We start from the raw sequence: 21,836 nt of genomic DNA, 5'->3' as shown, positions 1-21,836 counted from the left end.
ACATTTAGTTTCTCTCTCTGACAGGACAGACAGTTTACAGAAGAATCAAGACCTGGAATTTGAAAGAAATAGAGAACGGTTTGAATTTTTAAAGGTATGGGCCAGAGCTTGGTTGCACCATTTGGTTTTCCATGTTGTGGGGCTTAAGGAGGTGTGCAGATGACCAAGTAAAACTGTCTTCCCTGTGCTCTTTTTGTTGTTCAATCCTAGTGGGGTTCCCAGGCCTTTTGCAATATGCGGATTATTCCTCCTGGCTCAGGAATCATTCACCAGGTGAATCTGGAGTATTTGGCAAGAGTAGTGTTTGATCAGGATGGATGTTATTACCCAGACAGCCTCGTGGGCACCGATTCACACACTACCATGATTGACGGTCTAGGAGTCCTTGGCTGGGGTGAGTCTTCTCGCACATTGCTGTCATGTATGTTCTTTGGGAGCACATACCACGTTCACTGCACGTGTCTGCATGATCACAGAGTGGGGGGTTCACCGCACATGTCTGCATGATCACAGAGTGGGGGGTTCACCGCACATGTCTGCATGGTCACAGAGGACGGTGGGGGCCTTCGTTTGCTGCTGTGTTTTTCAGTGCCTAGAAAACAAAACCCTTTCTATTTGGAAAACTAAACTGAATTAAGTTCAAGGACATTTGCATAAGTGAAAATCAGCTAGGTGTTCTTTAACAATGGAGTCTCCTAAACCTACTCTTTATTGAGTGTGGCACTGAGGAGATTTTGGTCCAGGTACTGGGGGAGGGCACAGTCTACAGAGGGAAATTCTGCTCTGTGCCTGGTAAGCCGTCTGTGGCTGAGGTGAGGGCTATGAAACATTACACCGCTGTGCTGTTCACTGCAGGGGTAGGTGGCATCGAGGCAGAAGCTGTCATGCTGGGTCAGCCCATCAGCATGGTGCTTCCCCAGGTGATTGGCTACAGGCTGATGGGAAAGCCCCACCCTCTGGTAACGTCTACGGACATTGTGCTCACCATTACCAAGGTAAGGATATGTGTACGTATATGCGTAATATATGATGCACACACAAACACACACGGCCTCCTGGAAAGCCAATGACAAACGGAATAAGCTTAATGGAGTCAGTGTGCTCTAGAGAGGCTAGGATGTAATATGTTGATAGATTATAAAAATAAACTAAGATTAAAAAGAGTTCTTCTGGTTACGTCTTGACGGTTATCTTTCTTCTTCTCCTTAATTTTTAAAATTGTGACATAAAGTACTCAGAAATTAGGGTCATGTTCATATTCCTGTCACCAAACTTTTCTTTTTTCCCCAAGACAGGGTCTCTCTATGTAGCTCTGACTGGCCTAGAACTTACTATATAGACCAGGCTCTCCTCAAACTCACAGAGATCCACCTGCCTCTGCTTCTTGACTGGCTTCTGTCACCAAAATTTAAAGAGACAATGATGTACTGTCAGATTTGTTTCTGAGACTGTTTATATGAATTAGCATGTATTTATAATTTATGCATGTCTAGAATTAGCATGTATGTATGGTTCAGAAGATCCTAGCCCTCCCAGAAGTAATTGCTCTCTTGAGATTGAAAATTATTCCCACACATATTTTACACTTTTGCTAGTTTTTCCACTTGGATCTTTTTCTCTTGAGTTTTATTACATTTTTATCATCTCTCTGTGTGTGTGAGGCATGCCATGGCATGTGTGGAAGACCAAGGATAACCTTTGGGAGTTGGTTCTATCCTTTCACTTTCCAATTTTATACTTTCTTCTCTTATTAAAAGTTAATTTATTGCGATAGATATAGCTGCAACTTGGAAGTTATTATTAGGGCTTTCTCTTCAGCTCTTGCAAGTATCCTTGGGTGCGTGATTTACTTGCTTTATGAAAAGTACTTTCACCTGGACTGTGGCGGCCCACACATTGAATCCCAGGACTTGGGAGGCAGAGGCAGGCAGATCTCTGAGTTCGAGACCAGCCTGGTCTACAGAGCAAGCTCAAGGAGAGCCAGGACTACACCAAGAAACCCTGTCTTTTCCCTTGGTTATATAGTGTAGAGGCCCTTTGTATAAAAACCCCATGCTGAAAAGACCGAAAGGTTATCTTTGATTTAATCTTTATGGAATTTAGAATAGAATTTATTGAATATCATAGGTTGTCACAGTAGTTTTCAAAATTGCACTAACAGTGCTTACCCCAAAAGTGTGGTAGAATGCAGGTAGCTGAAGGGCTTCCCATGCCCTCAGCTGTCTGTGAAGCTCCAGGCCCTAGCTGAGGCATACTGGGGAGGCAGGAGATGCGCAGTGTGTGGCATTGGTAGTAGTGAGAACTAAGTGTTCACTGTGTCTTTAAAAAGAAATCCTTTATTTAAATACCATGATTATATAAGTACTAAACTTATCTAGGTTGAAAGAATGTAATTTTTTTAATGCCTTCAGTGTTTCATTCTGACAGTTGTCATGTAAAATAACGCATCTTGGTATAATTTGTATTTTTGGCATTCTTTTCCTTTCTTTAGTTTTGGTACACTCTCGATTCACAGGAGGGTTGTGGAGAACTCACAGAGTCCCTCCCTTTCTTCCCAGTCCCTTGTGTCCATGTCACACCGGCCTTCTTGGTGCTGCTACAGCATCCCCCATCCCTGGGGATGTCCCTTTGCCCTCCTGGAATCCAGTCCTTTTAGAGAGCACTGCCAAGAGATAGCTCTGTGTTATAGATGTGGACTTTCAACCCTCAGACTTTCCTATTGTTCCTGCTGTATAGCACCTCCGGCAAGTTGGGGTCGTGGGCAAATTTGTGGAGTTTTTCGGGCCAGGAGTGGCCCAACTGTCCATCGCTGACCGAGCTACAATTGCCAACATGTGCCCAGAGTACGGCGCGACCGCGGCCTTCTTCCCGGTGGATGAAGTCAGCATTGTGTACTTGCTGCAGACAGGTAGGTGAAGGACTGAAAGCAGAGCCCCTGAGCATCCGACCCTGCCTTCCACCTCTGCCCACACCATGTTCTTGTGTTAGACATTATTTTTCTCTCTGTGGAGACAAAGTATGTTGCTGGATTTAAGGAGGTGTGGAGTGGACCTTGATAGCCAAGAAAAACAACTCTCCCTGGTACCCCGGAACCCAGATGTATATACTGCTCTTCAAACACTTGAGGCCTTGGTGGTGGTAACTGGAGGGCCTGTCAGATACCAGGCACTGGTATCCACCTACTGTGTCCCCCTTCAGACGCTGATTGGGTAAATTGATGGGTTCCTTGTTTAAATAATTGGAAAGAAAAACCTAGAAAAAGAGCAGTGTAATTACCCAAGGCTAATTCGTAAGTAGCAGAGCCGGAATCGAAGCCTGTGGCCATCATATTCAGCACAGCAGTGAGTTCAGGGTTGTATTTCTGGCGATAGGGCACTGAGGAGTAAGACTTTAGACTTTGGGCGCAAATTTGGGTTCTTTGTTCTGCCATGTCCTAGCTGTATTCCTTAGAGAGTTACCTACTAATTTTCCTGCACTAGCATTTCCTCATCAGTAAATGAGAATAATAATAGTACTTGTCCCGTGGGATCATGATAAAGACCAGGGTGTGAAGCAATTCATTTGAAGCATTGCGCACACAGTGCCAGGCTCACCAAAGTGCTTATGGGCCAGAAGTTTGAGGCGGTTGGTAATTATTTTGGCAAAGTAACGCCAAGAGTGAGCGTGGCAAACTGAGCACAGATGCATGGGTGCCCCTGAGCAGGGGGCTCGGGCTGAGGGTGCTGCTGAATAATGGTTGTCACCCAAAAGGTGAAGCACGTCTGTAAGGAGAGCCAGAATCTGTTCCGTACACATCCCTTTGGCAGGAATAGCAGATGGCGCCCGATAAATAGCAGCCCAGAAGCTGAAGGGGCAGGGGCGTTGGTGTTTGTGCACATTAGATGGCATGACCTACAGAACTTCAGCTGTCTCAGTTTGTAGTCTTTAACCCACAAATTATAACGTGGTCCTTTGTTCCGGGTGCCCTTTAGGTCGCGAGGAGGACAGAGTAAAGCACATTAAAGAGTATCTGCAGGCTGTAGGCATGTTTCGAGACTTCAGTGACCCCTCTCAAGACCCAGACTTCACTCAGGTACGAGAACACCTTCCAAACCACATTTCTTCTTTCTGCAGTTGTGATTGTCTGTGTTTCTTCATGGATGGTACAATTGTGGGAAATTAGTCCCTGGGTTGCCATTGTAAAGGAGCAAGGTGGTAGGTAGTGGGAAATGAATAGGTTAAAGACATAACATATCAAAATAATTCTAGATGTGACTACTGACCTAAACTTTGTGAGTTGAGTCCTCCCTCCCCCTACTACTGGCTGACACTTACGCGTGGTAGACTTTCTGCAGTAGCTGGAGCTATTTAAAAACCAAGCTTATCACTGTTACAGTCCTGAAGACGTGAAGACATGAGCACATCAGTAGCTCTGTTTACCCCGTGGTTTGCTTTATTTTCTAGGGGTACAAACGGAATCCATGTTTTCATAAGCAGCCAAGCTTTAGAGAATAAACCAGTCTTGGGGTCCCAGTTTTCAGGCATCAAAGAAGGAAGTACTCACTGAGTTGACAGTGTGTCTTCCGCAGTGATGGCCAATCTTCCCTCAACAGAAAGCCAATCTCAGCCTAAAAGCCATGTGTTAGCTACAGAGCAGCAAGTAGAAGATGGCAGACAGCCGGTGTCTACCCCGTCCCTCTAGAGCAGCAAAGATCCTGCCAGTCCCCTGCTACTCCCGTGCCCATCTTAATACTGGGGAGTTAATTTTTAACATGATGAAAGGATCACTGACTCCCCTGATTTAGAACGTGGCAACCTGTTCAGCTGTTTATTGTTGGGATGTTCTAAGGTCTCTGGTGTGGTTGTGCTGTTTCTTTATGGATGCTGTTAATGCTTTTGGTTTGGGTGAACAGGTTGTGGAGTTAGATTTGAAAACAGTTGTGCCTTGCTGCAGTGGACCGAAAAGACCCCAGGACAAAGTTGCCGTGTCTGACATGAAAAAGGACTTTGAAAGCTGCCTCGGAGCCAAGGTGGGGCCTGAACTCTACCCTGCACCTTTGTGCCCAGGTTTCCACCTTGCTATAACTCTTCCTGGGCCCTGGCGTCAAGGACATTTCTTCTCCTTCCTAAACTCCTTCATGAGGCCCCCATGAACTATGGGCCCAGCAGCTTCCCTGCAGCACATGCCTGTCTATAAAGGCAACCCTGTTCGGGCATATATCCTTTTCCTGCACCCCCTGCAGTCTAAGTCCCCGGACTTTTGGGCATGCCTCTCCCTGTGTGCATGTCTCTGCCTCCTCCCTGACATCCTCTTCTGCCCGATCCTTTAAGTTCTATCAGATACTGTGCTCTGTAATGTGGCCCCCGGCATCTCCTAGCAGGAAGTCCCCTTTCTCTCACTTCAACTCCATGGCATTCTCTGGGGATGTGTGAAGGCTGATGCTCAGATTTTCACAGACTGCCTCCCAAATGAGAGGTTGACAGGGAGTTTGTCCATGAGGCCTCAGCTATACCAGATGTGTAGCTGTATCTTACATTACTGCTCAGATTAGTTGAAAGCAATATTAAAACAAGTCTCCTTTCTCCAAATCTCCATGAGATCAGAATCCATAGACTCAGGCCGCAGCCACTGTACGATATACTTTGCAGGCTAACTTTGAACTGTTAATAGAAAGAAATAGATGTTTACATTTTCTGTTTTATTTCAAAGTTTACTCATAAAAGCATTTGTTCTGTTAATAATTGGCACTTAAAATTGCTATCACACACACACAAAAAAATTGCTATCACACTTCCTCCAAAGTGAGGAATTTTGATCACACGTATTTTTTTCTTCTTTGTGTGTGCCCTATTTTCTTTCTTCATGCATGTAATATTTTCAACCTTCTCTTCCCACAGCAAGGATTTAAAGGTTTTCAGGTTGCTCCAGACCGTCACAATGACCAGAAGACATTTATCTACAATAACAGTGAATTCACTCTTACTCATGGCTCTGTGGTCATTGCGGCCATCACTAGCTGCACCAACACCAGCAATCCGTCCGTAATGTTAGGAGCAGGTGAGTGGATCTGGTTCCGTCCTCCCAATCTCCTTGATGGGGGAAAAAAATTTTTATTTTACAGATGTATGGAGAGATTGGCCCAGAACATTTCTACACAGCAAAAGCATCCAAAGCAAAATATTTGTAGTAATAGTCATAGCTTATGACAGTCTTTCCTTTGGTAGTTAACACAGAAAATAAGTAGAGGAGAGCAGAAGAAGCTGGATTTCTGCCAGCACCAAGAATATGGGTCCCACCTGAGAAAGAACAGAAAGAGAACCTCTTGTCCTGTCGTAGACTTTGCCCCTGTACGCCGCTGCCTCAGTGCAGAGGCAGTTGCGGCTGGACCGGGGCCCAGGGCCCTGGCTGATGAAGCTCGGCGTGGTAGCTGTTGTGTAATGCCATGAGGTGGTTAATAGTTACATGGAAAGTTCAGTGTTGTAGGATCCTTAATTCCAATGTTTCATCACCGTCAAGAACTTTCCTTGGGTCCAGTGACCAGGGTCTGTAGTTCTTTCTTCGTGGGCCTATAAGGAAAATCTTTGCCATCTGAACTTTCCCTACTTATCTAGAACAAACCTTTCTTCAGGGAGCGCCAGCAGCTGCCCGTGGCCTTTGTATCCTTGTTCCCTCCCCTCTTTGCCTCATATCTCCCCCTCAGCTGTCATGCTTCCTGACTCAGAGCATGAGCGAATCCATTATGGTCCTAGCCAGTGCCCAGGGCCGCTGATCTGCTTTGGGAATGTCTGTGGTCCAAATGTGCTGTAGCTGCCTGTGGTCCAGATGTGCTGTAGCTGCCTGTGGTCCAGATGTGCTGTAGCTGCCTGTGGTCCAGATGTGCTGTAGCTGCCTGTGGTCCAGATGTGCTGTAGCTGCCTGTGGTCCAGATGTGCTGTAGCTGCCTATGTTTCTTTCCGGTCAGGACACAACTCGTGTATCTCAGAAAAGGCCCTAACAGTCATAATTTTCATCTAAATCCGAACAGATAATTTTAGAGAATTTTCCCTCCCAGAATTAAAAACTCACAAGATATCCCTAAGTGGTATTGGATTCATTTATTTGTTTTCTTGGTTGGTTTTGGTTTTGGGAACTTGCTGTGTAAGCCCAGGCTGGTCCAGATGCTGGAATTAAAGATGTGAGCCACCACACCAGGCTGAGGTTCCTTTATTAGGAAGAACAAACGCCCACCTGCCCCTTCATTTCCATGACTCATCTGGGCTTGCTGCATACATGAATTGACTCTGAGTAGTGAGCTTTCGATCTGTCGGTCAAGAAATGTAACTGGAAGAACCCAGACCTTTTCCTAAAGTAAACGCTCACCCCTGCTCTGTCTCTTCACCATCTCGCAGGGCTGCTAGCGAAGAAAGCTGTGGAGGCGGGACTGAATGTGAAGCCGTACGTCAAAACTAGCCTGTCTCCCGGAAGTGGTGTGGTCACCTACTACCTTCGAGAGAGTGGAGTCATGCCTTATCTGTCCCAGCTAGGGTGAGGGAGAGGGGTTTTTGGTTGGTTGGTTGGTTGGTTGGTTGTTACATTAATGCCTTCACCGTTGTCCTGGTCCCCTGGCACCTGTGTCCTTGTGTAGCAGGCTGTCACCTATCCTGTGTACTTTCACAGCGTTTTATCATGTGGTGGATAGAATTAAACCCTGGTTTTCCAATTGCAGGGGGCCCCTGGGATGGTTGCACTAATTGTTCATTTTACAAGTGACCTCTATTCCTTGTGGCAATCCCTCCTTTCCACAGAAGAGGGCGCCTTTCCTCACTGGCACTGAGAAGACCCATGACCTGATAGTGGCTATGAAACTGAGTCTGCCTTTTGGCCTGGGAATAATTACTTACGTGGCTGCAAACCTTCTTCTAGTCCTTGAGGCAAATGCGAGATTAGTCACCATAGCAGTTTCTCCACTTACTGTGTAATTTCCTAGTTTTCATAACATCTGTTTCCTCCATGTGTCTCATAAAATTCCAAAGTCTTTGGGAATGCACAATGATAGGAGATGGGGATATTAAAAGGCACATCAAGTTTCAGCTTTTAAATGTTCTAGATCATTCAGATCCTTATGTTACAGTTTAAGAATGTGGGTGGCGTCTTTCTTAGGAAGGGAAACTCTTCGAAATGGCCCTGTCCCAAACTCACTCCACTGCCCCTGCTTTATGTCCCGTGGCCTCTGGGAAGTGTTCCTGCAGAGAGGCTCACAGAGACAGCCTTTCCTGTGCTGTGTTTGACACCTAGGTTTGACGTGGTGGGCTATGGCTGCATGACGTGCATTGGCAACAGTGGACCCCTTCCTGAGCCTGTGGTGGAGGCCATCACTCAGGTAATGTCAGGAGCCCGCGTTCTGCGACCTCTAGTTTGGGTTTCCATAACACTCGGCAGATTCTGGAGGCTGTGAGACAGTCGGTGCTCGGAACCAGGATGTGATGACAGGGGTGTGCACTTAGAACTAAGATTCTAAGTCAGTGCTCGGAACCAGGATGTGGTAACGGGTGTGCGCTTAGAACTAAGATTCTCGAGGAGAAACCACGAGCTGTGTGACACTGGGCAGGTAAATTGGCTGGTTTGTGCCTTGGTCTCCACCGCTGTGATTGGAGGTAATAGTGCCTGGTTTTGAGAATTGCCACGGTAAATATAAAGTGCTCTGAGCAGTGCCGGCACCCAGACGAGGGTTCAGTGCATGCTAGTTTTGACTACAACGGGTCCTAAAATTGTGTTTTGCTGGTCATTTGAAACTTGGTTCAGAATCGGACAGTGAATGCAAACTACATCGTGCTGGCTTGGTTTCTGTTGCCATAGACCTGTAACCCTGAAGAGTACACTTGGATCTGTCACTGCGGCTTCCTTCAGCTCTCAGCTTCCGGTCTTTCTGCGTGGTCTCTCCTGGTCTTAGACTCTAGCAGCAAAAGCTATGATGTCATATGCTGACCTGTCTGGTATCTTCCCAAGACCAGGAATCACTGACCACTACTCTCTGATTTGACCTGGAGCATCTCCCCCTGGGATGCCGCTCCCTTCCCTCCTCCCTGTATCAGGAGACAGAAGGGAAGGATGTCTGAAGGCTTTGTCCACATGACGTGGAAACTGGTCAGACACAAGCAGTCTGGGCAGTGCCTTCTTTGTGAACTGAGGATTGTTGATAACCATGAACTCTTGCCTCACCAGGGAGACCTCGTAGCTGTTGGAGTGCTTTCTGGGAACAGGAACTTTGAAGGTCGAGTCCATCCTAACACCCGGGCCAACTACTTAGCATCTCCCCCATTAGTAATAGCATACGCAATCGCAGGGACCATCAGGATTGACTTTGAGAAAGAGCCTTTGGGTAAGAGTTTGGTTTTGTAACTATCTATCTTCTTCCTGTGAATTGAAAATATGACTAGAAGGAAATTGCTGCTTTGGTTAATACAAAATGGAATGCAGAATCCTGAGAGTCGGACATAGTGACACATGTCTTTAATCCCGAGGCTTCGAAGGCCGAGACAGATCTCTAGAGGTGGACTCCAGGACAGCCAGGGCTACACAGTGAGCCCCTGTCTCTACAAAGACTCTAGAGAGTGTTAATCCCAGTGATGGAGAATAAGACCACTATGACAATTTAAAGCCAAATTTGAAGCAAACTTTAATTGAATACTGGCCAGGTGGATGGGCTCTGGCCAGACACATCTCTGGTTTCTCAGGAGAAGTGGCCCCAAAGCCAGGCAATGGTGGCACATGCCTTTAATACCATCACTTGGGAGGCAGAAGCAGGCGGATCACAGTGAGTTCATGGCCAGCCTGGTCTACAGAGTGAGTTCCAGGACAGCCAGGGCTACACAGAGAAACCCTGTCTTGAAGAAAAAAAGAAAAAGGCCCCAAGTCACGGTTTCCAGTGACTTAAGTAGTATTTTCCATCAGGTCCAATCAGAGGCATTTTTGTTTCATGACTCTCTAAGTCATAGTAAGTAAAACTTAAAATATAATTTTGGCTCTCATAAGAGGAGACAGAGAAGTCTTTTAACTGTTCTTCAGTGTACACCCAAAACACAAAGGAAAGAAACAAGATTCTTTGGGGGGCAGTAGGTGGCAAAAGGACATACGGTCCAAACATATTAGCAATTTGTCGTTCTGGAGTTTTCTGAGGTCCCTGCCCTTTGCCCCCTTCCGAACTCCTGAGATGGGCCTTACTTTACTGCACACCCTGTAGGAACACGCTCAAGGTCAGACTCTCTCTCAGTTGTAAGTTCTGTTTGTCTGCATCCTCGGGCTTTCCCCTTAATGCCTCCCTCACTCCAGCCCAAGGAGATTAGATAATGTGGAGGGCATTCCTTAGATTTGCTTTGAAGAAATTGCACTCTAACTGTCCTGCTGACCCTCATTGGTCTTGGATCCTACATTTACAGTTATGCCTACTCCCTAAAATGTATTTGACCCTCAGTCAGTGTTCCTGGCCTTCTCATGGCCCTTCGTGGACATGAGCACAGGGTAGCAGCTGGGTCTCCCAGTACATATTGACACGGTCAGATGAAAGCACCACTCTGTCTCTTGTTCCGTAAGTAAGTAAGCAAATGCCCCTTCCATAGCTTCGTTAGTGCCAGTTCTTCACTTTTTATGTGCTTTTTGTGACAACTGTGCTTTTTCAGATGGGCCTGGAGCATAATACTGAACTAGCGGCCAATGTTCTATACACAAGAAGCCTGTGATATCCCTGGCATTGACCCAGGCTTCATTCAGTTAGGAATCAGTGTGCTGTTGGCTCTGAGTCCCCAGTTAATGACAGTATCATACAGCCTTCCCTGGTGTCCATGGAGCGTTGGCTTCAGGGACCTTTGAGGATACTGAAGTCTGCCAGTGACTCCTGTGCCTAACGGAAAATGAGGAAGGATTTCATACATGCACAGACCGTTCCTAAGTCCCTGTCACACCCTAGACAGTGTCAGTGCTGCACAGACCGTTCCTAAGTCCCTGTTACACCCTAGACAGTGTCAGTGCTGCACAGACTGTTCCTCAGTCCGTGTTACACCCTAGACAGTGTCAGTGCTGCACAGACCGTTCCTAAGTCCCTGTTACACCCTAGACAGTGTCAGTGCTGCACAGACCGTTCCTCAGTCCGTGTTACACCCTAGACAGTGTCAGTGCTGCACAGACTGTTCCTAAGTCCGTGGTACACCCTAGACAGTATCAGTGCCGCACAGACCGTTTATAAGTCCCTGTTACACCCTAGATATGCACAGACCGTTCCTAAGTCCATGTTACACCCTAGATATGCACAGACCGTTCCTCAGTCCGTGTTACACCCTAGACAGTGTCAGTGCTGCACAGACCGTTCCTAAGTCCCTGTTACACCCTAGACAGTGTCAGTGCTGCACAGATGCTGTGTAGGGAATAATGAGAGGGGTGGGACATATTCAATACGGACACTTTCTTTTCTTCTGTTTTCAGTCTGTAGTCAATTGAATTAACAAATACAAAGCCTGTAAGTTGGGGGCCAAACTGTCCATAAATGTCCTAAAATAAGAGAGTGCGTACTACCAAGCTATGTGTTAATCCACTGATGGAAATGTGACCCATAGGAAGAGATTCAGTTTTGGTTCTCACAACCCTGGGAAGAACAGACTTGACTATGATAATGAAAATGGGTGTGAGAGGCAGTTTCTCACTGGTCACATATTTTTCCCAGGAGTGAATGCACAAGGCCAGCAAGTATTTCTGAAGGATATCTGGCCAACCCGAGATGAGATCCAGGCAGTGGAACGGCAGTATGTCATCCCTGGGATGTTTAAGGAAGTCTATCAGAAAATAGAGGTGAGACACACCACAATGCACACACACACACTGGGAAATGTTGGCTTTGGTCATCTCTGCAGACCCGAGGCCAACAGGAGCGTGAACCAGAGAGACATTTATTTCCTCCTCTGCCCAGGGCATGGTTACGGGCCACTCGTCTCCTATGACTCATGTTTTTACAAAACCCACTTGCCACAGACCGGGAGGAGGCTGTGACACACAGCCTCTGTAACGGGCTTCAGACCTATCTCTCCCCCCTGACGGCCATTGTGTTTGTCACTGGAGTGGTTGAATGTACCTCTCAAGAATCATTTGAATGTTAAAAAAAAAAAGTATTAAGATCAGGATGTGCCAACTTGTTGAGAAGAGAAAAGTTGTACATTTTAAAATAGGAAAAAGCCAGGCATGGTGGCTCGTGCCTTTAATCTTAGCACGGCACTTGGGGCTGGGGGGCGGGGGAGAGGCAGGTGAATCTCTGGGAGTTGGAGACTGGCCTGGTCTATATAGTGAGTCCTAAGACAGCCAGAGCTACATAGTGAGACCCTTTCTCAAAATAAATCAATGAGTAAATAAATGGGAGGAAAATGGGTGGGGTTCAGTCCCCTTTCCCAAGCCTCCATACACTCTGCCCTGCTGGCCAAGGTCTTCTGGCAGGGTGCTGGTTTGCAATGGGAACAGGACGCTAGGACAGGGGTCGTGGACATGGGATTGTCCAACTGCGCGCTCCCACAGCTGCCCACTGGGAAACAGTATCTGGGACCTTGTTGGGCATCTGATGGAATGTTTCTGCAAGGATCGAGGTAAGGGATCTGCAGAGAGAGCTCAAGCCGCCTTAAATACACAGTGGCTGGCATTTTGCTCTTTAGTGTCCACATGACCTGGAAGTTCACATTTTAAATGTATATATTTGTTATATTCATTATCCTTTGGTTCCATCACGAAGAGGGGCGGGACTCACGAGGCCCCACCCCTTCCTGAGGAGCAGTTGGGATAACTAATGTTTGCTTGAGGAAGGGGGTCACCTCCTTCGGTAGCGAAGCCAGGTATCCAGGCTCCAGTAAATCGACAGGCCCATGCTCATGCAGGCAACGCTAATTAAACTCAGCACAGCAGAAAAGAAAAGTCATGAGAATAGAAGCAGGATTAGGTGGGAAGAGGGGGATGCAGTTAGAGCTGGAGGAGACGTGAGAAGGGAAAGGGATATACCTAGGACACTGTATGCCTGTATATGAAATCATAAAGAAGAATATATGCACATATATTGGAAATGGAAGTTTAACTAAAATTTAGTGAGTTAAAACAAAAGCATCTCGTGTCCATGAGTGCAGAGCCAGTGGGGTCCTCGGCCGGCACAAGCAAAAGTCACCCCACCTGGACTGACATCTTCTTCTGAGGGCCACGCTGGGGACTGGACTGGGTCCCCAGTTCCACACTGGCCCTTAGCTGCCGGCTTCCCACTGCTCTGCCTCCATGACTTCTTCACAGTCTCGGAGCAATGGTGAGAAGAAGACCGTGTCTCCGTGGGAGGGGTCATCTGAGGAATGAGTCCTGGGGGTGGGACGAATAGAGAGTTTCTGCCTTTCTACCAGGCTTGCTGAAGGTTCCTGTCATCTAGCAAGACAAAGGAACCAGGAACCACTTTGTATTTCTGCCTAGAATCAAAGTGGCTTTAGTAGACCTCTTTTCAATGTTTTGTATTTGTATATCGAGTTTTTCCTGGCCTGTATATGGTTAATCCTTTCCCCTTTCTTTTTATTTAAGACTGTAAACAAAAGCTGGAACGCCTTAGCGGCCCCATCAGACAAACTATACACATGGAACCCCAAATCTACGTACATTAAGTCACCGCCCTTCTTCGAAAACTTGGTACGATTTTTATTATATTTTTGGATATTAGATATTATATTATTTATATATTAAATTTTCATTAGTCTGCGTGTACAACATTCGGGTGTGAGCGTGGGTATGCTGTGACACAAGTGTACAGTCAGAAGACGACTGCCGAGTCAGTTCTCTCCTTCCACACTGGGCTCCAGGATCAGACTCGGGTCACCAGGCTCGGTGCTGGTGGCAAGAACATTTACCTGGAGCCGCCTAACTGGCCTAGGTTGTTTAAATGTGTACAAGTCATTTGCTCACATGTATGTCTGTGCACCACAAGTGTACCGTGTTGGGGGAGTCAGAAGAAGGCATAGAATCCCCTAGACCTAGAGTTACACAGTTGTGAGCCACCATTTCGTGCTGGAAATTGAAGAGCAGTTGGTGCTCCTGACCTCTGAGCCACTGCTCCAGCCCCTGGCTTTTTATTTTTTAACAGAAGTGCTTTAAAAGCTGTTTTTCCTTGTACAGTCTTACCCCACAGCCTTGTGCTGGCTGCCCATTGCAGTAAATTCCTTGCATACTCAAGCATACTTTGCTGGGAGTGTTGCATGAAGCTGGTAGGTTTGGCTGCAGGCACTGTTTCTCTGGTCAGGAGTTCTGTGTGGCTGCGCAGAGACCTCTAGTACGTAGACACCACCTAGAGGAGGACCAGCTAAAATCTTCAGGACTGGTCCAGGAGAATATCCCCAGGACCTGAATCTTATACTCCTTGGGGATTCAAATCCCCAAGATTTGAATCTTATACTTCATGACGGATTGCTATGGAGGGGGCTGGGAGGAGGAGTCAGCAGTCCAGCCGTCCTTGGCATGTGAAGGATTACCTGGAGATGCAGCAAGGATGTCCCTGCAGTTGCGTTCCCATCGCCTTTGAGGGTCAGTGCCAATATGTCACCTTCTATCCAAGGTTCAGACGTGAATGATCTCAGTTTACCTTCTTCTACTTGTGAACACTATCGCTATGAGCCAGCAAACTAGAATCTTCCATGCATTGATGTGGAGCTCTCAGTCTGGTGCCCCTGGTTGAGCTCACCTGGTGACCTGTCTGGAAATCCTGGGCAAGCGCTGACTTGTGCATTCTTCTGCAGACTCGAGATCTCCAGCCACCCAAGTCTATAGTGGATGCCTATGTGCTGCTGAATTTAGGAGACTCAGTCACGACAGACCATATCTCTCCTGCAGGGAATATTGCCAGAAACAGTCCCGCTGCTCGCTACTTGACCAACAGAGGGTAAGCATGGGGGAGGCGGGAAGACTGACGGCAGGGGGAGGGAGCATGATGAGGCTGACGTTCTCTCTCCACGGGGCACCTGTGGGATCTCACTGCTCATGAATCACAAGTGGCCAGGAGCGGCAGCTTCCCAAGCAAGTGTATGTCTTGGGCTCAGTGTCAGCCCCTCCCTAGCCATGGCAGAGCCGGCTTGAGGGCCAACGGAAGCTATGTAACCTGCCATTCATTGTCACATCCTGTTAACGTGAAGGGAAATGAATGCAGGCAATTATAATGTCTCCCTCCCTGCAATGCACAAACCAGCAACATTTTTGGACAGGGTTTCAGAGGTCCTGAGGCATGCTTGCCTGCTCCTGAAGCCCGACCAGAAGCTCCCTTAACCAAATACAGGCCTAACAGTTCAGTCGTGTTAGCACACCCGGCATTGTCGGAAACGGGCCAGTGAGCTGGCTACTGTCTCCACTGAAACTTGCTGTCCTGGGCCGATGAAGTTCCTTTTCTTGGTTCTCACACATACGATAGACACGGGATCAGACATTTTCTTGTGCCTCGTTGGCCCTGCCATGATTCTTTTCCTCTGGACGGTTGTGTATCATCTTGCTACCACGCTGCTTCATTTTGCATTGAGGCCATGGTCGTTCAGGGACTAATTCAGGCCACTTCTAGTTAGTTATGGAGCGTATTTAGTTGTCTCCAATTCTCTGGTCCACCTGACTGCCTCCCTATTATTTTTTTAATATTTATTTAGTAGGCCTGCATACCAGGAGAGGGCACCAGACCTCATTAGAGATGGTTGTGAGCCACCATGTGGTTGCTGGGAATTTAACTCAGGACCTTTGGAAGAGCAGGCAATGCTCTTAACCGCTGAGCCATCTCTCCAGCCCCCTCCCTATTATTTTTAATTCAGTTTTGACCTTATATATAGTGGTGTGAGCTTCCTTCTGTGTTAAGAGGATAAACAGTCTTTACAGAATTCCTTCTAATTTTTCATCCAGACCTGAAAGGCTCTTGAGTTGGCCCTGGCGAGCACTGATCCCTGCCCTTCTCTGCCTCTGGTTGGCTCTCCCAGTCGAGGCTTTGAGAACAGCCTGCAGAGCAGTACCTGGCAGGCTCAGTGACATGCTGGGTTTAGAGCATTTTCTCGCCTGTGTGTAAGCTAAGTTTCCTCTTTCCTCACGTCACTAAAGAGCTCCCCCCACTTCTGTTATCAGCCTGACGCCACGAGAGTTCAACTCTTACGGCTCCCGCCGGGGAAATGACGCCATCATGGCACGGGGGACATTTGCCAACATTCGCTTGCTGAACAAGTTTTTGAACAAGCAAGCTCCTCAGACTGTGCATCTTCCTTCAGGGGAAACCGTGAGTACAATCTCTCTTCTTTCAGAAACCAGTGTCTGTCAGGCTTCGGAGCCTGGCTCTTCACAGTGGCTTTCCTGTCTTCACAGCTGCGACCTGCCTGGTGTGGGAGTGGGGAGGCCACTTGTTGGTTCCCGGCTGCCTGTCTAGCTTAGACCCGAAATAATCACACAGAAATGTATTAATTAAATCACTACTTGGCCCATTAGCTCTAGCTTCTTATTGGTTAATCTCTTACATATTAATTTAACCCATCTCCATTAATCTGTGTATCACCTCATGACAGTGACTTACCAGTGTCTGTCTCTGACGACTCCATGGCTTCTCTCTGACTCCGCCCTTCTCTCTCCCAGCATACAGCCTAGCTTTCCCCACCTAGTTCTGTTCTTCCCTGCCATAGGCTCAAAGCAGTTCTTTATTCATTATCCAATAAAAGCAACACGTAGACAGAAGGACCTCCCACACTAGCCTGGCTTCCTACAGGTCTTGCTAGGTGTCCATCTTTATGTGTGACATTTACCCTGGTAGAGATTACAGTCTCTTGCTGCTTAGTAGTTGAGTACCATGGTTAAACTAAGTCTCATTTCATGGAAGTGGGGCAAAAAAAAAAAATCTCTGAGTGAAATTTCATATGTATTTAAAGTGCTTAAAGACTAAATTCCAGATTATTCAGCATATTTATCAAAAAGAGCTATGGTGTGTCCCCACTGGTATTTGTTTTAATTTACTTCATCCACAGCAAAAGGAAGGGTCACAGCGGCTCTTTGAACTAGTTCTTTACCTCTCTGAGCCTTTCTATAAATTTGTGACCTAGAAATAACACCAACCATATGTGACTTAAAACAAGATGGGATGGCCTGCAAGATCCAGGATGGTGGTACATCTGCAGGTCCAAAGAGTGTGACCTGCCAGCTTCCTTTTTTCTCATATTTTTCTTTTACTGAAAATAGACTTTTTTCATACAATATATTCTAATTACAACTCCCCAACAACAACAGCTTATTTGAGCTCCTCCCCTCTCCCATCCAGAGCCACAAAACAAACAAATCAGAATAGACCAAAGTAAACAGGCCGGGCATTGTAGATGCCCACACCTTTAATCCCAGTGCTCAGGAAGCAGTGACAGGTGGATCTCTGAGTTTAAGCCCAGCCTGGTCTACAGAGATGTAGACTTGTGTGCATGTCCCCTCTCTACACTGGGTTAGGGATGTGGACTTGTGTGCACGTCCCCTCTCAGCACTGGGTTAGGGATGTGGACTTACGTGTATATACCCTCTCTGCACTGGGACTCTATCTATTGCCGGTCTCGTGTGTGTTTTCATAGTCTCTCTGAGTTCACATGTGCATCCTTCCTGCTGTGTTTCTAAAGCCTTGATTCCTTGATGTCCTCCAGCCCCTCTGGCTCTTACACTCCTCTGATCCTCTGTGGTGTGTTTTGCTCTTTTGCTCTTTGGCTTTTGAGACTTGGTTGGGGGCCCGCCACCCAACTCCCAGATAAATCATACATGGAGGCTTATTCTTAGTTGAGTGCCTAGTCTAATCTTGGCTTGTTTCTTGCCAGCTTTTCTTAAATTATCCTATCTATCTTTGACCTTGGGGCTTTTATCTTTCTCTATTCCTGTATACTTTTTCTTTCCTTTTTACTCAGTGTCTGGCTTTGTAGCTGGTTGGCTGTCTCCTGAAGTCCTCATTGTTGGAAGGAACTGCTTACTAAAACACTGCTTGGCCCATTAGCTCTAGCTTCTTATTGGCTAACTCTTATATTTATTTATTAATCAATAAAAGCAACACATAGACAGAAGGACCTCCCACACCACCTCCTCCTTCCTTTCTCATTCCAAAATCCTCAGATCCCTTTCTCCCAGGTTTCTCCTCATATTTACCCTTGCTGCCTGCCAGCCCCACCTATTTCTCTTTCCTGTCTCACAATTGGCCGTTCAGCTCTTTATTAGCCCATCAGGTGTTTTAGACAGGTGTTTTAACAGCTTCACAGAGTTAAACAAATGCAGCATAAGCAAAAGTAACACACCTTAGAATAACATTCCCCAATGATTGTTCTCTTCTGCAAACTTCCCTAAGATCTGAGGGAAGGGATTTAATGGAGACATCCCACTTAGGACTGAGTATTCCAAGGTCTCTTACTCTCTGCCTGCTGCCTAGCTGTGGGTCTCTGTTTCTGTCACCCTCTACTGCAGATGAAAGCTTCTCTGATGATGACTAAGCAAAGCACCCATCTATTAGGACAGCAAAAGGTCATCAGGAGTCATTTTATTATTACATTTCTTTAGCAGGATAGTAGTGTTTAGTTTTCCTCTAGGTTTCTGAGCCATCTAGTCTCTGGTTGTTGATCATAAAGCCAGTGTCAAAGATGGGTTCCATCTCATGGACTGTTCCTTAAATCAAATCAAATCAAATGTTGTTTGCTGTGTTAATCAGGGTTCCCTAGAGGAACAGAATTTATAGAACAAATATTATATGGGGGATTTATTAGAATAGCTTACAAAATGTTGTCCAAATAGTCCAACAGTTGCTGTCTGTGAAAGGTCCAAGAATTCAGTAATTACTCAGTTCACAAGGCTGGATGTCTCAACTGATCTAAAGTAAGAGCAAGCAGGCAAAGAAAGATCAAGCTTCCTTTTTCTGTGTCCTTTTATATAGGCTGCCAGCAGAAGGTGTGGTCCACATTAAAGATATATCTTCCCACCTCAAAGATCTAGATTAGAAAAAGGTCTTCCCACTTCAAATTATTTAATTAAAAAAATCCCCCACAGGTGCACCCAGCCATTTGGGTTTTAGTTGATTCCACACGTAGTCGTTGACAACCAAGAACACCCACCACAAGAACACCCATCTCAACACCTGTCCCAAGAACACTCATCACAAGAACTCCTGTCACAAGAACACCTGTCACAAGAACACTCATCACAAGAACACCCATCACAAGTTCAGCCCAGGTCAACTTGGCACGCAATAATATGTCATGTTAATCCACAAGCTAGTATTGCTATGGAGGCGGGTAGCTTATTTCCTTCTGACCCTGCCTGTTTGCTTGAACAGAGAGAGGCACTTCCTCTTATGTAGCAATTTCCATATTCATGAGTTGTATCTAATCAAGAGATACAGAATCTTTCCTGATTTCAGTGGTAACAAATGAAATTAATCCCAGGCCCAGCCATCCACCAGGATAATTAGCATGTTTAGGTAAAGCCTATTTTAGAGTTTAACGAAAGTCTTATCTTGAGCCCCTTCCTCAGTCACCAGTGATCCAATCAGATGTCTGGGGAATTCTCAGCTCAACAGACTATCCTGTGAAAAGCAGATTTGTTTGTGGAAGATGTTTCTCGTTACTAAATTAGCTGAGCCCTCCTGGCCTGCTGCTTCATGCTTCGATGTGTGCTTCTGTTGCATCTGCCTGGGCTGCGTGGAGAGGGCAAGAAGACTTTGCATTTGATGTTGTTTCTAAACATACCACCTTGTCTTGCTACCTTCAGAACTGACCCCTGCTAGGCCTCTACTATTGGGTCAAAACCTAGGCTTCGTGGGGTTTTGTCTTTTAAGTTCCAAATGATTTAGTCACTGGAAGAGAAGGAAAAGAAAAGTGGACTCGGTTCCCTTTGTCCTCTGATGCCCTTGGAATTGAATTTATAATACTGGGCAGCAGTAGGGTTCAGTCTAGGAGAAATGAGTAGATGAGAGCTATCTAGGGACTCACAACCTAGATATGGCCAGCTTTTCAGTTTCTCATTGACTTAACTGTCTTTCTTCTTCCTCAGCTTGATGTGTTCGATGCTGCTGAGCGGTACCAGCAGGCTGGCCTTCCCCTGATTGTTCTGGCTGGCAAAGAATACGGTTCAGGCAGCTCCCGAGATTGGGCAGCCAAAGGCCCTTTCCTGCTGGTAAGGATGGAGCAGAGGGTTCCTGGTGGGGCAGCCTCTAGAACCGGGGTGGGAGTGGGAAGGGTGCCTGGGAAGAAATGCTATGGCTTTGTTTCCAAGACATTATGAAAGAGCAGGTTGTGGACGCTTGTGATATTCACCCAGCCTGCTTCTCTGTGCATCTAGACTTTTCCACTCAGAGGATAACAGTCCAAGGAAAACTGGCTCACATAGATTAATTAGGTGGGCTTAGGACCTGCAGCCATTGACTCTGGGTGTCTGTAGAAAACTTTGGAGGAGAAAGCCTGTGAGGGCTAACGCATTCAGAAATGTATATGCAGTTAATGTATAGAAAAAACGAGCATAGTTTTCATAATTGTCACTACTCTAGAAGGAGTGGGACCTGGGAGAATAGAGCCAATAGATGAGGTAGATTAAAGTCTCATGCAACCACCAGACAGTTTATACTGTGAGAGTTAAGAAGGGTCACATTGGTAAAACTCCCATGAGTTCAAGCTGTATACAATCACAAGGACAAACCGCATGTAGCAAAAACATGTTTTTTCATAGAGATATATAAAGGATAATTTAAACATTTAGTTGAATTGAATCATAACAGCAAGCAATAATGAGTAATCTGAAATAAACTCATTTCTATCCAGTATGCCTAGGAGGAGCACAAAAACATCCCAAGAGCAATTCCATGTTTTAAAGAAACTGAGGTCACAAGACTCTTGTCTTGTTTCTTGGAGTGTTCTCACAAGCACTCAGAACTCTCCTCACGTGACTCCATTCCTGCACCAAATCTCGACACATAAGTGATTAAGATTATTGTCCTTGGTGAATGTAAGACGCAAGTAGCAAGCTGTATGGGAGCAATGAGGAGTGGGCTCATTTAGATGCTAGGTTAAAGTAAGAGTGGGTGCTTTTCGTCTAAATGACATGTGTTCAGTTTGTTCATTCATGTGTATGTGTACGCGGGTGCACACGCGAGGACCCATGCAGCCACAGGTCAGAGGACGGATAACTTGCACTTGATTCTAGCCTTGTGGGACCTAGGGCCTGATGGTAAGCGCCTTTACCCACTGCGCTATCTCACCAGACAAAGGAGGTGCACATTTTATATCCCTAAAGTCCATCCTGCCAGTGCTTCTTGACTTTGGAACATTGGGGGACATTTTTGGTGTTATGCTTGGAAAGTCCACTTCAAAGACTTGGACTCTGGGATTTTAAAACCTCCCTGATGATTCTAACATGCAGCAATTCAAAACCTACTGCTTTACAACTGGGTTCTTGAAACTCAGATGAAATCTCTCTCTCTCTCTCTCTCTCTCTCACACACACACACACACACACACACACACACACACTCCTACACCTCACACCCCTGCAAGATTCTGGTGCAGCCGATCTGAGATGGTGTCTAAGAATTTATACCTAGAAGGAAAGCCTAGCTGATCCAGTTCTTTGCTGTATTGGTTACTGTTGTATATTGCCAATTACACCCTAACAACAAAGGTTCCTTCAATGGAAGCCGCATAGCAACACTTCAGCGCAGCTGGGTCCTGGAACAGGAAGTGTGAAAGGAGTGCACACCGATCATTCGCTTGGGAGTCCATTCTCTCTTGATTAAACTCTTGAAATCTGCTGATGTGTGCCCACAGTAAAAGAAAACCCAAGGGAAAGGAAGCAATTTTTTTTTATATTGTGATATGCG

At 46.3% G+C, this 21,836-nt stretch overlaps 1 protein-coding gene across 1 annotated transcript in view; it reads left to right on the top strand.

Annotated features, from left to right (window-relative positions):
• Positions 1-21,836, top strand: part of Aco1 (aconitase 1) — a 51,615-nt gene that overhangs the window by 27,455 nt on the left and 2,324 nt on the right. The window contains exons 5-19 of the mRNA XM_087897185.1: positions 25-94; positions 211-394; positions 856-995; positions 2,737-2,908; positions 3,972-4,072; positions 4,893-5,009; positions 5,878-6,037; positions 7,369-7,504; positions 8,255-8,339; positions 9,182-9,338; positions 11,673-11,797; positions 13,541-13,645; positions 14,746-14,888; positions 16,100-16,247; positions 20,018-20,140. Coding sequence (XP_087753311.1) covers positions 25-94; positions 211-394; positions 856-995; positions 2,737-2,908; positions 3,972-4,072; positions 4,893-5,009; positions 5,878-6,037; positions 7,369-7,504; positions 8,255-8,339; positions 9,182-9,338; positions 11,673-11,797; positions 13,541-13,645; positions 14,746-14,888; positions 16,100-16,247; positions 20,018-20,140 — 1,966 coding nt within the window. The remainder of the gene's footprint in view (positions 1-24; positions 95-210; positions 395-855; positions 996-2,736; positions 2,909-3,971; positions 4,073-4,892; positions 5,010-5,877; positions 6,038-7,368; positions 7,505-8,254; positions 8,340-9,181; positions 9,339-11,672; positions 11,798-13,540; positions 13,646-14,745; positions 14,889-16,099; positions 16,248-20,017; positions 20,141-21,836) is intronic.

Source organism: Myodes glareolus, chromosome 16 (assembly GCF_982192425.1).
Source record: "Myodes glareolus chromosome 16, mMyoGla1.1, whole genome shotgun sequence".
NCBI classification, from domain to species: domain Eukaryota; kingdom Metazoa; phylum Chordata; class Mammalia; order Rodentia; family Cricetidae; genus Myodes; species Myodes glareolus.
The sequence above is the reverse complement of the archived record's forward strand: the minus strand, read 5'-3'. Positions and strand labels throughout refer to the sequence as shown.